General features: G+C 33.2%; 1 protein-coding gene across 10 annotated transcripts in view; it reads right to left on the minus strand.

Moving 5' to 3' along the window:
- The window catches only part of DIAPH2 (diaphanous related formin 2), a 186,690-nt gene that overhangs the window by 95,978 nt on the left and 72,433 nt on the right, over window positions 1-18,279 (minus strand). For all 10 annotated transcript variants that reach the window (XM_050713503.1, XM_050713510.1, XM_050713507.1 and 7 more), the window contains 3 exons: window positions 17,381-17,482; window positions 10,848-11,087; window positions 2,294-2,423 (listed from right to left, as the gene is read on the minus strand). In XM_050713503.1, coding sequence (XP_050569460.1) covers window positions 2,294-2,423; window positions 10,848-11,087; window positions 17,381-17,482 — 472 coding nt within the window. The remainder of the gene's footprint in view (window positions 1-2,293; window positions 2,424-10,847; window positions 11,088-17,380; window positions 17,483-18,279) is intronic.

Consider the following 18,279-nt stretch of genomic DNA (forward strand, 5'->3'; position numbering starts at 1 on the left):
AAGCCTCCTACATGAAAATTAAACCTGACTGTTCATTCCCTAAAACCACTGGTTTATAAAACAACAAATAATAAATAGGAAGTGAAAGTCTTCTCTTCCACACAAAGCACATTAACTTCCTACACAGAGGGAATGACCACACGTGACAGAGGAGATGAACATTACAGTTGAACAATAATCAAGAAGTACCACGGGAACAGTTGAGGCAAGTTACATAAGTCAGTTTTTTCTGCCAAAAATCTGCTTTGTTACAGAAAGAAAAAAGAGTCTGAAAGGGAAATTTTGGTCATTAAACATGAACAGTAATTTATGCTTCTGATAAGAAGTCCGCACTGTTTGTAAGAAACTTAATGAGCTCCTATCTTACAGGATGAAATGTCTAAGTGCAGTGAAACCTGCTTTGCATCTATCTTAGACTCAGGATTAACAGGGACTTCACACCCATTAAATGCTTTCTCCCTATTGGATGCTGTAGTTAGTAAAACTAAATTCTACTAACTCTTTTGGTTTAATTCCTCAAGTCAACTTAGAGAATATCAAAGGTTTTGAATCACTGTATAAAAAAAACTCCAAGCTGCAAAACTCTTAATCATAGTTTCTTGTGAACACACAGGTCAAACTAATGACGCTTAGCAAGTAAGCTGGGGAAGTGGGGAGAGACAGACCTTGAAATCAACCATTCAATTTTAAGATCAGTTTAAGAAAGTTATCTGTCTCCATATGTAACATTCATAGCAATGCTCAGACATAGCAGTCAGATGTAGGTCATCTGCTGTACATTAAGGACACACCTTTATTTATAAACTACTTCAATATCACAATGTACAAGTCATTTCTTCAGTTTCTATGTTGCCTTAAAACCACAATACCATCCTCAACCCTATTCAAACAGAACAGCTGAATTTTGTCAATAGGCATTCATGCCAATTAGGTATCCATCAGCAAAGAGGTGAAAAACATGAGAAAAATGAATGTTCAGAATAGGGGAGAAAAAAAATAAAGTCTATTTACTGTAGCCCTAGTGATACTTTCATTAGATGTGAAGAAGCAAAACAAAACTAGATTCTGAAATAACTATCTTTCTTGGAGTACAACTGACAACTTTAAGCATTAATTTAACATGGATTTATCATCGTAATTCTGAAGTAATTATATGTAGTGAGGTAGGAGCGAAAAATTACTGCAGTCCACTTCAAACAGTTATATCACACTGTCATTTATCCTGATTATCAGTTTTTTTGCACTTGTACAGTAATTTTTCTCGTTAACATTTAAAACTTTTCTGTTACTGTTCTGAAGTCTGCTATTTCATGTAGTAACTAAACTGGGGGAGGGGAGTTAGCTTTCTTTGAACCAGCAAGACTTTTTCAACTTTAAGCAATACAAATTTTAGCGTATGTGCAGAAAAAAGCATGAAAAGATACTTATGAAGTTGACCAAAAAAAGTCTATGACAAAGAATAGCACTGGTGGCTTAATTGCTGTTGGTATTTGAAACAGAATTTTAACATAAGAAATGTTATGCTTTGATGTAACATTTTTATCTCAAAGATAATCATAAACCTCACTCAATTACTACTAAATTACTACTAAAGCAAATATGATCAGGGAAAAATTCTGTTAGGATAAATCTTTATTACAACTTACACTACATGATAACCATTTATACTTTATGGCAGATATTATTTACGATTTAAATAATTTTAGTCTTTCCATAGCTAAGCAACAAGTGCACTAAAAAGCACAGCTTATTATATATAAAAGTTATCCAACAATAAATCAAGTTCTCTATCACATCTACTGGGCAATACTGCAAACTGACCAAAAATAAAATCAGTATTAATCATTGACTGTACAGTGTAAATTGAATTGTACCTTTCACATGCAATCTGAGCACATTAGAAAGCATATTTGCTATTCTCTTTTAAAAAAAATCAGGTATTAAAATGAGAAACATATTATGCATATACACACATGGGTGCTTACTCTCAAACAGTAAGACTTGAAAGGCTTAACAGTAATCAACACTGCCTATACAATTTTTTATATATCATTTTGTAAGCACATCGCTACGTTGTATTATTTCCACAACCTACTTCAGAAGAAGAGAAGTTACTTTGTTACTATTTCTCCCCCTCACTTTTTCTTAAATCAATAAACATCAGAAAAGAAAAAAATCCATGTGGATTATCAATGCTTACATGTTACATAATCCTGCAATCTAAAGAGAAATGTTTTGACATGAAATATCTCCAAAGACCTATTACCTCTAGGTGTTTCATCTACTTGCTTACCTTTACTTGCACTCTCAACATGCTGCAGTTCATCTGGGAATTTTAAGATGTCCCGGTAATTCTCCTCACAGATTTCTGCCAGAAAATGCAGTAAGGTTGTTTTCTGATCTGTTGATTTAGTATCTCTAATCTAAAAAGTGAATAGAAGAAAAAAAAGCACTTTTTAAAAACATTTTTTTACATCTGCCGAATTCATTTTATTTAAACTCATTAGCAAAAAGTTAACTGAATAGGTTGCCTGCAAATGAAGCAAAAATTTTAAAAACAAACTTCTGCAATTCTTTGTTTTAGGACTACAGAGGGAATTTAACCCCATACTGTATTTTTTGTTCTCATTTCTTAAACCTGAAGACAGTACAATAAAGTTTTGAGATTTTAGCAAAGGCAGTTCAGAATCCTGTTATATAAAAACAAACAAACAAAGATGTGAACAGAGATTAATAGAGTTTAGTTCATTCTCCAAATGCCCCCACTGCCAGATTTCTAAAGCAATGCCTCTGAAATGCTGCATAGCTGGACACAGTGTTAAAGTACTTGGTCTTTCACCAGGCAAGTTAAAGAAAATTAATATAGTAAATTCTCAATTTTTATTGAAGCAAAATCTAAAGAATACTGCTTGATCTTAATCTTTCAGCTTGCTTGCATTTTCAGACAAATTCTATTCAAAGACATGATATAAATGCACCACACTGGGACACCAAATGACAATAGTAAAGCAAAAGTAATTCTGACTACCAGTAAAATAAATTCAGTAAGTCCAGTTTTATTCAGGAAAAGGTGCATGAGAATTGTACACACTGAAGGCAATTTCGTATTTTCACTCTCCTCTCAATTGGACAGGCAATTTCTAGTGGTCTGAAATGAACTAGTGTTCTGAAGGCAATATGACCCTCTGCTCCCAATTAACGTAAGGGCATTAACTGCTAGAATCAATTTATTATTTTAAAGATTGCTCTGAAATCATTGTTAAAATACAGGTCTAGTGACAAAACTCCAAGTAAACACATATACTTGTGGCATGTGCATGTAAATGCAAAGAAACATCACAAACTTAACGACAAACGAAAGACAACGAAACGACAAAAAGAATTTAAGTCCAAATTCAGTTTTATCTATTTTCACGCAGACGTAAAGAATGAATGTGTGAGTTGACTGAAGATTTAGTGGAGATTACCCCTTATTTATGAAGTTCACAGATACAGTAGGTGTATGCAAGACTTTGAGATGAGTGTTCCCCACTTTTCACAGAGAAGTGGTATTACAAGTATATCTGTGAGGACCTTTAAATTGAATTTTATTAACCACAGTTCTTGTACAAAAAAAGCTACAACATACAGAACAAATGAAATCAAGGATTTATTTAAGAAGTATATATAAATGTGTATAAAATCTCCTATTTGTTTTCTCATTCTGTAAATCACTAGAAGTTATAATTCTATAATCCTCATGACAGGCTTGCCATTGATGTTCAATTTAATACAGGCCTTTCAGCTTTATGGATTACCCTTTAAGAATAAATGAGTGCAGTCCAAAACCAGGCTTTTAAAAATATAAGGTATTTAGGCAATTAAGAATGCAATTTAATTCATAACAAATCAGCGGTTAAAGATTAAACAGTGCTCAGTAACGGTATGTAGTTAAAAGGTTTTAATATGCTACGTATATATAAAGGTTTTTCCAACTTGAAAAAAAAACATAGATTTAGTGGCCCAACATCTGCATAGCAAGAAGAAATTGCATTCCAATTTGTCTGTGAACAGCAATTGTGGGATTTTCATTCTTTGATCTTTATGATATCATAGTGGATAAAATATTTGTTCCCTGAAAACAACCAAATTATTTTACCTACAGATTACAAAATAAACATGTTTGGTCACCACCATTAACATCCAAACTAATATTAGCATCTGCTAAACTGTTTAAAACATTTAATAAACAGTCATACAGATCCTGAGCAATCCTGTCAAATTCTCTACTTTAGCCCAATCAAGGAACGCATTTTAACTAAATTAATTCATATTTGACTTTCAATACCTAATATTGAGTAATTGTATCAATATTTTAAAATAAAATTCTAAGCCTACTAATAATGAGAGAAGAAAATAGGCATTTCTCAAGTGTAGTTTGGCAGACATTATTTAAAAATAAATCTACAAACAAGATAGAACCCAGAATGCTAACAAAAGTTTGAATATGCTTTGACATTCTCTGTTTACCCTGAATACAAGTACACTCTGTGAAAACTTTATGGGTCCTTCCTCTTTTGACTCTCTGGTAGAAGTCCACATTTTTGATTTTATTGAAAACACACAAGATTTCCCGTTTTTAAAGGAAATGGTGGATTTTAGGGTTATATCTTCAAAATTTTGTCAAGAGAACTTCCTTGCTATCAACCTAGCTATATTAAATAATTAAAAAAATATATAAAAATATTTTGCATCCTGCCTAATAACTACATGTACTGGAACACAAGTTCATGACTCCTAAAAAACCTTGCTTTTCAAATGCTTCTGCATTATACCCCCCTTGTTTTTACTGTTTCATTTCCAAAGCATTCCCAGAGAAGTTATAACGATTCCTTGAGACTTAATAAACAAAACTCATTAATATTAGAAGAATTCACCATTTGGGAATTTATTTTTTATTTTAAAGCAAAATAACCCAATTTATCTACTACTTCTCTAGTAGTATTAATGCATTGGAACAGAAGAGCTTTTATAGAGCAACGCCCACATATATGGCATTTGTAAAACATTAGTAATGTATGTCACTGACTTAAGGTTTTCCAATCCATTTATTTTTATATGAGATACTAACACGGATGTTAAAATCTTCAAATATAGATTTTGATTCCACGGCCTTAATCTGAGAGAAAATGTGGAAATAACACATTTGAAGAAGTCAGTAGATCAATATAGGTTTTATGGAGCAGCTTCCTGCTATATGTCAAAGCATTAATTTGGGTACTATTGCATTCATTGTCTGGGAAAGGATTAAAGATAAATATACACAGAACACAATACTTGCAAGCATAGCCATTCAAATCAATTAAATATAGAGTATCTAGGTCCGTAGTTCAAAAATAACATCAATATAATAAAATTGCCCTGTTTCTTGCAATATTTTGATAAACAATTTAAAATGGTAAATCACACCATAACCAGTTTCAGGTTTTAATTTGTTTTTCTTCTTTAACAGGTATTTTTGGATTAAGTTTTCAGGTGCAGGAGATAAAAGTGACAGTGAATGTAAGGCAACTTTCTATATTCATAGAATCACCACTAGAGCAACATTGATTATTATAAATCATAGAATACCCTGAGTTGGAAGGGACCCACAAGGATCATCAAAGTCCAACTCCTGAAAGAGCTTTCTACTGATTTAAATGAGATTACATAAAGTAACTTCTCATGCCAAGAAATCTCTCTCTCTATCCCTACCTTAACAGAGAAGAGACCGGTAGACAATAAATAAACACTAGTCAGTGATACTCAAACTATATGAACAGCTCATCTTCTACTATTCACACTATGAACAACACAGAAATATTACTTATTACATAAAATACCCAATTTTTCCAGATGGAATAATAGAAAAGCTTTATTTAAAGCAACAATGCTTGCTGTTTGCCTTTCCATTAACTCAAACACAAAACAACAGAAGTTGTACTCTACATATGCTTAAAGCTAATCTTTTTTCTTTCAATTAAATTTCTATCTAGCCTAAAACTACAAGGGTTTTCTCATCCTTGAAAAGATGGTAACTATCATCTTTTTGCAACTACAGTTCAATCATTTACACACAATAATCAAAAGCAACAACTCAAAAATACTCAACTTCAGTTAATTATTACAGCACCCTTCCTGCCATAACTCTGCTACTTCTGCCATATTCATGTTTTCACAGAGCACTTGACACTTAGGCAATCAAGAATGCTCTAAAACATACACCAGGAGTAACTGCTTGGCCTCTCCTATTTAAACAAAATTAAGTTTTCTGTATTCTGCCAAAGGTTGTTTACAAATCACTGCTTTTTCCAATATACTCTGCAGTGTAACATTCAGAAACATAATTTGCTTTTAAGGATTTGCAAAAGCATTAGCTTTCTAACTATAACCAAATAAGTTTGAATCAGTGTTTTCTCTTATTGAACTTTATTAAAAGCTATTACACAATAAGATTTCCGTATATCAGATGACCAGCTGTATTTTAAGGACATGCATTTCACAAAACAAAAGATTTCTCTCAGATCAATAGCTGCCTTGTTTTTGATTGCAGATCTACTAACAGACAATTAATTTTAAGATTGTTCAAACAACAAAATCAATATGGATATCAAGTTCTATTGAAGCGTGAATTTATCAGGTTAGGATACTTCATAAAAACAAACTGATTTCTAAATGTATTTTAAATAAAGAAATGTGTACACAGACACTTCTTCTAACTTGCCAACAGTCAGAAATTCTGTCTCTACCAAAAAAAAATAAAAATCAAAAGCTCTCTTACTGTGTTTCCATAGGCAGAAAGCCTAAAGACAGTTTAAATTATTGGTCTAATGACAACAATCTTACAATCTTACAAGTATCAAGACTTTAAAAATTCTTGATTAATATCCACTGTTCTGATTCCCCTGAACCAACTATATTTTCTGGTTATTTCTTCTGAGACTTAAACCCTTGTCAAAACATCAAATACAAAGAATAGCTAAAAACTAACATACAAGCCACATTCAGCTTGATTTATAATAAATCATGTTCACATAACAGCTGAAGTCCTTCTAGAACAAGAATATTCAGAGGATAATAGTGTTATTAAACTTATATCATGCTTCATCCGATCAAATAGACTACAGTGAGCTTAAAAAAAGCCATCAGTCCAAAAATTAGCAAAGTGACCAACATTTGAAAACACTAAGCTAAACAGTCTTATTGGTTTTTAAAACTCCTGTAGAAACAGTCACTAGGTATGTAATCTTTGAAAGTAGACAAACAGGCATCCTCATCTTTAAAATTGTCATCAACTGTGATATAGACAGACATCAAAACATAGTTGTTCTACACAAAATAGAAGCTTAATCGTGCTAGTAATTCCAAAAAAGATATTCATACTTTCCCCTTTTTACTTTGCCTCGTGTCCCACTGTATGTTTTTGAACCTCATGAACAGTTCATAACACTAAGTTTTGCCATCGTTCATGAGCCACTGAAAGAAGCAAAATGCACCTAATACAGACTTTTCCTTTGTATAGTTGTCCCTGACAACAGAAGACTAGTCAAAGCATCACTTCAAATTAACAGATCAATCCTCCCTCGATTAATAAAAAACAGCAAGCTCCAAGAAGCTGCAAACTTAATAGCAAAAAAGCCATACTATGAAAGCTTTCTTTATTTTATATAGTAAGAAATTATATACTATATATTTATATAGTATGAAAATAACACCTTCACAGTATATTTGAAAAGAAGCTGACATAGACATTTTAAATACTGGGACAGGGAATGAATGCACTTCATACAAGTGCAGTCTCAGGTTAAAGCTCTTCCCAAAACTGGCAGCAACTTCACAATTTAAAATGTCGTTTTTTGTTTTAAGAGAATAGATGATCGTGTGGTTAGTAGAAAGACATTGTGTCCTCTGATTTTTTTCCTAAATGATTAAGTATGCCAACTGACAGGCAGAACAGCAGACAAGTTCTTAAAGCATGCTCTACAGCATTTCACAAATTGTAATTTATATTCATGCCATAGTGTGATTCAACAAAAGTCAATATGAGAAAAGGTAAGAAACTTTTCTGTTTCTAAAGTCACTTAAATAACAACAACAAAAAAGCCACTTTCATGGCAAGCAAAACAAAAAATTCGGTTGAAATTTCTTTGGCATATTATACCTGACGTCTAGTCTAACAATGTGCCTGACATTATGGAAATGCGATTTCTAAGTAATAACATACTATGACTTACGAGGGTTCTACACACAAAAACAGAGCTCACAAAACAGTAAAGTAAGTTAGTCATTATTATGCTTTACATATATTCTATCAAAAGGCAAACTAATGGCTCTCAAATTCCTCCATAAAAGCTTGCAACTCAAACATATTGCCTGGGAGAAGAAACAAATACACTTGAAAATTATTCAAGGCAGACCTTTTTATGCAGTAACGTTGCCTTATCAAATTGCCACCAGAAAAATAAATAAATTAATTAATTAATTGTCTTTCAGTGTTTACACAGTCTTCAAAATTTAGTGGCATATAGGTACACCACAAAGCAAACACACATAAGCCACAAGACACTGGCAAACAGACTGCTATCTTGTTTTTGCTGTAAAATGTCACTTCTTTCTCTTAGTGCCTTCAGCGAAAAAATAGAAGTCAGGTATTTCTATTTTTTCTATTCACAGTAAGATTTCTGTGAACAGGACATTACACTCACCCTACCATCCTTACACATACAGAAGCATTCATTTACACCATTGAAGGCCAATCATTTTCCAAGTCTTCAATTCCAAGACTGTTTTAATCATGTAATAAAGCTGATAAGTGGCTACAGATATATTAAATCTTATATTATCAGAAGATACCACCACCTGATATAGTTTAATATGTTATATTATTCAAGACAGTTAACAAAGGTCTGTGAGACTATACTCTTAGTTAATAATACAGAGCCAATAATGCCATCTTTGCTACTTTGGGGGGAGAATGAGAGGGCAGAATTTGAAAGCTATTTAACAAAGGAACCAAATGCAATTACCAATCAAAAATAATGTACAAAAAACAGTCATTACCCAAATATCAGTTTTGTCTATAGGAGTAATGAAATTAAAAAAAATAAACAAGAATACTAAGTGTGTAAACACCTTTTTTTTTGTATACAAAATAAATATCAATGGTCCAGAAGCGTGGTTCTTTAAGTATGACACTAAAGCAAAGGTACAGAGACAAAATTTGAGAAAAAACACCTATAGCAAAAGCATGTTATTATAATGATCTAATTCAAATTAGAATGGCAAATGCATAAAAGCAATGAAAACCAGAGCACTAAATGGAAGCAGCAAACATCTTTTAACTTAAGTAATAAACAACAGAAGCAAATAGCCAATAACCATGTCGCTCTGTCTCGAGAAATTTATCCACTAACTTAAATTATTTTTTCCTGACTTTGCAACTAATTAGTGGTAATTCAGAAGGTGTAATTACTATACAGAGGTATTAATGATACAATTTTATGTCTACATTTTGGTGAGACCTCCTTTTTCACTCCAACAGACATCACTGTCCTTGTGCTTATTTTATTTTTAGACATCACCTTACAACAAAACATAATTAACATCTACACGCAGCAGCACAGTAAGCATTTTGTTATGGAGAATGTTTAAATATTTTCTCTCGCAGGTAAAAAAAAAAAAAAGTACTTCCTTCAGAAACACGCCTTGAAAAAAGGTGGGTTGTTTTTTTTTGAGGGCAAGGCAAGTAGTCATAAATTTTTATCTCAGTTATTTTAAATGGAATTTAGCTGTAAGCACAGATAGTTATGCTTCAGCAATTACTCAGTTCAAGTAGAAAACAATTTGCAGGATTAGTCAATCTATATTAGCTGTGTCAACACCTGTGGGATTTGCATTGACAGCAATTCATAAGTCACCTGGAATGCAAGAATACCTTCTCAAATCTGTGCTATGCTAGAATACCATTTATGCATAGTCATCATTTTCTCTCCCTCTAAATTAAAAAAGTAGATTTCCACTTAACTCACTAATTTCCCTTTAGATTCATATGTTAGTGACAAGAAAAAGTGGCACTGGATTTATAAAATAAACTTCAACTTGGCCACTCTTAAAAAAAGCCATTAATGAATGAAACTACTTTCCGGGTCATGGTTTTATTTTACTTCAAGTTGGCAAAATCTTTATATTTAACTATAGTAAGCAGTTTACAGATGTTTACATCTGTTTACAGATGTTGCATCTCTTTATTTCAAAGACAGGTACTTTACAAACTGAGATGGTCAAGCTCAGATCAATGCCTTAATCACATTTCATCATTTAAATAAACAAGTGCTGCTACCAATTAAGTCGATGTTGTATTTCATTTTGCCACCACAAGTGAAGTTTAACATAGGATAACAATGTCCATCTTTAATTCCACATACTTACTTCTTGCTTTATGGATGGAAGCAACACTTGCAGGATGGAAGACAGAAGCAAGAGACAAGTAGCCAGAACTATTTAACACGAAGTCTACATGCATACTATTGAAGAGGTGATGGTTGAAAAAATTGGGGTTGGAAAGGCTGTTCTACTTTTATGTTCCAGAAAGACTCAGAACAGACTTATAGTTTAACGACTGCCTTTAATCACCAGTGCACTGAGTAGGACAGCTATAGCAACGTACCATGCTAGAAAGTTTTATTCTGTGTTTGTGCATCTGTTATTTAAAATAGAGATGTGGGCAGTAAACTACATTGATTGATTGTTTTTCCCTAACTTATGGTAGTTTCTCTTGTGGTTGTAAGCTTCATGAATCTGCACTTACCAGTTTTATAGTTTCATCTTACCTTGCAAAGAAAACTGATGTTAAAACCAAGAGACTGTGCATTTCTGGAACCAGAGTTCATGTAGTTTCCAAGGAACAACACTAACTCTAAAAGCCTGCTAAAGCTTTCACTCTTCTTCAGCTCTTCACAAGCTATTGTAACCGCCATAATGTCAGGTTTGATATTGTTTACGTGTTCTTCAAACATAAGCCTGAAAAGGATCCCATTGAGACGTGACCGCAACATTTTCACTGAACTCATCTACAAAACAAGAAAAATTATATCAGAACATAAAAGAACAAAAGTTTATATTAAAAAACAACATTGTGCAGCCAGAGTTGGAAGACTACAATTTCTATGTTTTCATTGCCTATCTTGTATTTTCCATGAAACTGTACCTGCACAGAGGTATTTTTTCCCCAAACCATACACTTTGCTTGAAATAATTCAGTAAAACCACATACTGAAAATAAGAGTGCTTTGTGTTATCAAATCATTAATTTCCAAACTCACTAGCAATAAGTGTACACTACTAAAATTGTTCCTCACAGCATGTATGTAAGCCAGTTCCACCAGTTAACAAGAACTGAATATTAGCCTGAAGGCATATGTGATGACCATTTTGTCAAAGCTCCAGTGAAGTTAGACTTGGAAGCTAAGCTTCTCAAGTTTTTCTTCCTTCAGAAACGGTCTAAACCACAGACACTTGTGAGATTGTAAGATAGCAGAAATATAAACAGTTACAGTCTGATTAAACAAGAGAATTCTCATTTTTAGACTCTTACTGAGCTGATGCAGTTCTCAAGTTGCACTTCATCACTGTGAGAGCAGTAGGGGAGAAAAAGATGATGAATTCTTAGGGGCCCTTGTGGAAGGCCTTGGGAATATCTAAGTGAGTTTGAGACACTGGAGGTCAGGCTTCATTAGTCAGATGTTTATATGAAGCCAGATTACATTAGTGCCACTGTTCATGGAATATTGCCATTGTACTAATGGGAGCTATAACTTATGATATTTGCTGATAACATCAGCAAATTACATTAGTGCTACATCTAATCTGGTGATTACTTTTGCAGGTTTTAATTAAACTGAAGCTCAAACAGTTTTCTGTTATTACCTATACTGATATCAAGTGATAAGTAATATGAATCCTATCAGCATTTTGGAATGATGGTTACCAAACAAGCTCAAAGTTATATTATAGATACAGTATGATATATATTTAACCTGAAGGCTTTTAAAGTTCATACCATCCAAGAAAAAGTCTCGTCTTTGTCTATCCCAATGAAAAATCCAGATTTAGGAGGTGAATGAAGAGTTTTTGGCTCAAATTTATGACAAGTTTCTATAGATTTGAAAAAAATACTCACTCTTTCAGTTCTGATCACATAACATCATGAAGTGTAGGCAACACACTGCCTACTATTCAACTTGTCGTCTTTTGAAACAAACTTTCTAAAACTTCTCCCCAGGACACTATTTTCTGTTTCAGGGATTTTGTAAAAGGTAGTACAGCACTAATTCATTCCTGACCTGATGGGAAGGTCATAAATCACAAAGTTGTAGAACAGTACATGACACAGATACTGAGAATTATCTCTGATAGCAATATCATTAAGTTAAACCCCCAATACCAATTTTATTATTCTAGAAATTATTCTTTTGTATTTTGCGCAAGTAATCAGTAATATTTCCTTCTACTTAGCCATTCATAAAAATATGTTTAAATTTAAGAAAATAATATGTATTGAAAATTTTTAATCCACTTAAAAATTTTCATTTAAATGCAAGAATGATTACCTTCCAAATCTAACTCTTAATTTTAATTAGAAGAATACAGAAAGATTTCTCCCCCAATGTATTCACTATCAGTGGTGTTCCTGAAGCACTTTGTCCCCCTGAAAGAAAAGCTTTGTTATGTGACAAATCACAGATCTTGGCCATCAAAGCAAATAAAAAAAAATCTTTGTTTATGTCTTTTGCTCAGACTTTTACCACAGCTCCTTTGCGGAACCAAGATTTTTCGATGAGGAAAAGGAATGATTCAGTAAAAAAGTGTTTCAGCATAACTTGCTTTTTAATCCCCATTATTAGAAATATCTATTGAAGCCTCCATAAGCCACCATCATTCAGTCTTGAAACATTATTTTTCTAATCATTCTCTATCTCACAAATGTCATACTGAAAACATTTGTCCTGAAAATAATCTACATTCACTGTGCTACAGTAAATGGAAGTCAAAGCAAGTTAAGTGATTAAGTGACTTTTGCAGGGCAAGCTCTAATTAATGTTTTTATTCAAAATGGCATCGAAAAAAGTTGTAAAACTCTTTATATCCTGAAAGCAATATTTTACCATATGGTTTAGTAAGAAATAAATTTGAATATGCCAACAAGCTTCAAGCCTTCCATGAGGTAAACATCGCCATTTTGATATGTTTGACTTAGCATTTTTTTTCCGGTTAACACTGCATCACATGCTTTTAAATCCTTCGTGAACTTTTGTAGTCAGTCATTCCTCAAAACAAATAATCACAAATAAATATCATGACTGTCTGAAAAAAAGCATATTTTTATGACTTCTTCAATAAGATTTGACTAAAAAACAAGAACCATTTAGATTCAATCCAGTAGTGATCACAAGTGAGATAAATCCAAGATCATCTGTTTCTAAGGCAACCAAGAGAGAGAATACAGTCTCCCCAGCCACTTTCAATTAGTGGCATAGTTTTCAGAAAAAGAAAAAAATCATAATACTACATAGAAGGAATGAGAAAGCATTAAGCAAGCAGTAGATCTAATTGCTAGAAAACTGATTGATTAAAAATTTGAACTATTCAACAACTGCTAAAACCCAAGGCTACTCCTTCTCAGGTCAAGTGCTTTTCAGGTATCAGCAAAGCCAATTGGCATGAATTCATACTCTGGTAAGAAGTCTCGAGAGCACCTACTTTCTACACATACCTAATACACAGTACTTGTATCTTGCCAACTTCATTAATTGCTTTTGGTTTACCACTAAATGAAAACAACGCAAGAGAACTAGTCCTTCTTCTAGTCTTCTGGATCAAAGGAAAAAAAATCTTCCAAATAGGAGAACAAAAACATTCTCCACATATTATCATATACTCAGTATTATGTCTGGTAACAGAAAACTGAAATAGCTTTTGCACTCTGTCAAGTCACTTTGCACTTGGTAAATTAATTTACACTCACTGTGCAGCCAATTCATATATAAACATGCTAAAGTAAACGAGAGCATCAGTTATGTTATTTCATTTATCAAAGTCATATTCATTCAACCAAGATGAAGGCAAATATATGGCAAATAACGGAAGACTATTTTGCAGGTTTTCTTTACTTTACAAAGAAATGTTTCCACAGGGATAGATCAACATTTTGATACCTATAATAATTACACCTTAAGTTTACTATCAGTTTTTTTTTTTTCTAACAGCAGTGTATTAGCATATTACCAAAATTGCACATCCATTGGTCAAATATGACCAAAATAGGTACAAAATGCAAAACCTGATCTTGCCTGTCCTATGCCCCATCAGAATTTCAGATGAAGTTGCAAGTTCTTTCATAACACCTTCTGAACACGTTAAAGTGGATAAATAATTTTATCTTCATGAACAGCAGATCATCTTTGCATAAATGAACAAATATAGTTACCTCAATTCTTAAAAAAAATATATGCTTCTAAAGTAAACCTATGAAGAGCAAACAAATTTTGGCAGCAACAATCAAGTTTGACTAATCTGTTTTACTGCATCTGGCTAGGATTAGTTAGTTTTCTTCATAGCAGACCGTACGGTGCTTTTTTTGTTTTTTCATGTATGATGAAAACAATGCTGGTAACAGTAATGTTCTAATTACTGCCGAACAGTGTTTGCACAGTGTCACAGCATTCTCTGTTTCTCAATCTGCCTCCCCCCAGTGAATAGACAGGAGGTGCACGGTAAGTTTAGGAGTTGAAAGAAAGATGCCATTGCATCACTTTTGTTTTTTCTTCTTCCACTTCTCCTTCATTTATTGAACTTTTTTTTTTTTAATCTCAACTTCTGTGCTTTCTTTCACTCCTTTCTTTTTACCCTGTAGGGAGGGGATATAAGGAGGAAATAAGTAGCATTTGTGCAGTGCTTAACTGTCTACCAAGATCAACCCACAACACCTGTTCTTTAGTGAATAGCTGCCCTTGACTACCATTTGTAACTACCTAAAGGGAAGAAACAGAGAAGACGCAGAGGATTCTTGAAAGCGCATAGTGATAGAGCAAGAGCAAAAGACAAGATGGTGCTCAGGAACTTCTGACTGTATGTAAGGAAAACATTTTTGACACTGAAGATAGACAAAACTGAGTTCAGTCTCATCCTTCCTCATCAGGAGAATAATTTACCATTACCCACCAGAGAGCAGAATGGTGGGAAGATGTAGATATACAGTGTATCATTCCAGAAATACCATTATGTAAAAGCTAGAGAGAAATGCAGCAAAAACTGAATGGTGAGAAAGACTGAAGCTGAAGAGACAAGGAGGGTATGATGTTTATAAATTGCAGTGTGCAGAAGGCATCAAACTGGGAGAAAATCTCAGTTACAAAGATCAAAGGTGCAACATGAAATACCTTACAGCAGTAAAAAGAAGAAACATCTATAAGTAATGCTTCAAAATTCAAGGCATTAAGCATAATTTTCTGAATTTTCTCAGTTATTTTAAATGGTTAACTGAAAGGAATTCACAGACACCAGTCATTTGTCCCAGAGCCTCTGCCCTGCTTGCTTCCATCCTGTGTTTTCCTCGCACAACATCTACACAATTTGCCACTTTGGCTTTTTTGATACATCAGTCACTCCCTGCCACCCTTTGCTTGTTGCCATTTCAGAAGTAGGCAGGAAGCAGACAGTGCAATTGTTCTGGCCTGCCTGCCTTCCTTCCTAGAGATTAAAAGCCCTTTCTGCCATAGGGCTGGAAGCACTACTGTCATTTTATCACATCATTTTAGTCACTAGAAATGTCTGTTACATGACAGGAGGGAACAACATATTCCTCCAGGGGTTTTAAAGAGTTTATATAAATATTACATTATAATAAATACAAAATAATACATAATATAAACTGTTCCAAAATCATGTTTCAGAACAACAAGGAAATCTGGTGGAATATTAGGTATGAATATGTTCATATTCTACCAAATTTCCTCGTTGTTCTGAAATAATGTTTTTGGAACTTTATACCATTTATAAAAAATTAAAATCAATTGCCTAGGAATTTTCAAAAGAAGTCATGGATACCTTTCATTTTTTTATATCCTCTACAAAAATCTCACTAGTTCAAATCATGTTCCCTGAATCCAAACAAATCACTCGAAAGGTATTTCTGAAGCCAGCTTACACTCAAAGCAGAGACTGCTTATATATACATATACACACACGTGCACACACGCACATATATAAAAATAAAGCTGTTTCTACTCTTTCAAGAACTGCCATTTCTGTTTTAATACTTTTTAGTTTACATAACACTGTAAAATTCCAACAACACCAAGCCTAGCTCCTCTGGTGTTAAGAATACATTCAAATACATTACAAAGACGATCATCATTATAGTCTTTCAGAATGTCAAAACTAAAGTGAAATGATAAACCAAATTGCTTAAGGCTTTATCAAGTCTTTGGAAAACCAGAACAAGAATCTTCAAAGTCCTAGCTTAATACTTGGTACCATAAAATCACCTACCAGCATGTATGTGGCATTTATGCAAACTGAATGATTTCATTCAGAGACAGGTTCTAGTCATTATACCTGATATCCCTTCCTTTGTAACAGATACATTTATTGAACACTAGTAAAAGCAACAGAATATGATGTTAAATTTCAATTTATTACAAATCCATGCTTTTTTTTTTCACATACATACTGCATGTGTATGCATGTGGGTGTATACATACACACATGTATATCATATAGAATGATAGAATATCCCAAATTGGAATGGACCCACAAATAAAATCCAGTCCAACTCCTAAAAAAGCTTTCTATTGATTTGAGTGCAATTATGAAACTCTTTCTACCAAGAAACCTTAAGATGTACAGATATATCTTACCAAAAGATAAAACCTGAGTTGAGATATTACGAGCACATGACTTTCAGATGTTCAGTTTTCAATAAAGAAGAATAAATTTATCAAAGTTGTCAGTGCCACAGTAAATGGATCTTTAAGAAGTTAAATTTCTAAGACTTCATAAAACGGTTATGAAGAACACTCTAGGCACAATAAATACTTGAGTGTTCCATGCAAAACATCATACAAGAATCAGATTAAAGACTTGGTCTGGCAAAGAAATGCCATAATGTTCTTAACCACATGCTATAATCGCTACCATAAGAAAACAAGTATGAATTTACAGAGATTTTTAGACTGTTTCTGATCAATAAATACAGCAACATTTTCTTAATGCAGAACGTGCAATAACACTAACCAATATACTTTAAAGTTTCATCTATTTGATGAAATAATACTCTCCAGTTAATTACTGCACTAATACATACCACAACTCCAAATTGTTCTGACTCAGCAAGATCATTATATTCATCCTTCAACTCAGCTAAGGCATTAAGTTCTTTCTGCTCAGGAAGATTCTTCACTAGGTTCTAAAATAAAAAAAAGGCATTATATTAAACTTGATATAACAAATGAGCTGGCTTCTTAAAATAAAATGTTTAAAACAACACAACACAGAAATACATGAGGAAATTATAGGGAACTTATTTTATCTACGTAGCTCAGACACTATAAAAATCAAATGAAACCAGTAATTAATACAGACATCAGCACTGTCTTCAATTTGAAGAATGCCTTCACAGTATTTAAAAGTTATAGACAGATAAAGCAAAGTGTTTATGAAACATGCAATTCTATAGCATTTTGATAACAACTTAAGATTTTTGTGGAGGTAACGTAATCTTATATTAAAAGTTACAAGTAATGCTAAATGTTACATCTTTAAAAAAAAAATAAATTTTGCTTAAAAAAATCCATGCTAAAATTTGACGAAGTGATGAAGTACTAACTGTGTAGAGACCAGTTTAGCCCAATCTCCCTGGAATAATCATTTTCCAGGACCAAGAAAGGAAGAAATTAATTTAGAAAGCCTTGTGGGAACCAGGACAGGGTCACAAACAGGGGACAACGAAGGATGAAAGGACAAACACCAGCCTACTACATTAGCTAGAAAAGTATCAGTTAGTGAAGACTGGATCAGCTGGTAACGATAACATCAATAATCTGCGTAGGATATTAAGAGGAAATAATTCAACATCCGTATCATCAGTGCGCTACATCTGTATACCATTTCAGGTTTGCCTTTTTCTCTGCTGTGCTCTTACTCCACAGAGATTGCTCTCCTCCTACTGTGAGGACAGCAACCAGAGACATGTAAAGAAGCTGT

The sequence above is a fragment of the Cygnus atratus genome, chromosome 13, assembly GCF_013377495.2.
Source record: "Cygnus atratus isolate AKBS03 ecotype Queensland, Australia chromosome 13, CAtr_DNAZoo_HiC_assembly, whole genome shotgun sequence".
NCBI lineage: Eukaryota > Metazoa > Chordata > Aves > Anseriformes > Anatidae > Cygnus > Cygnus atratus.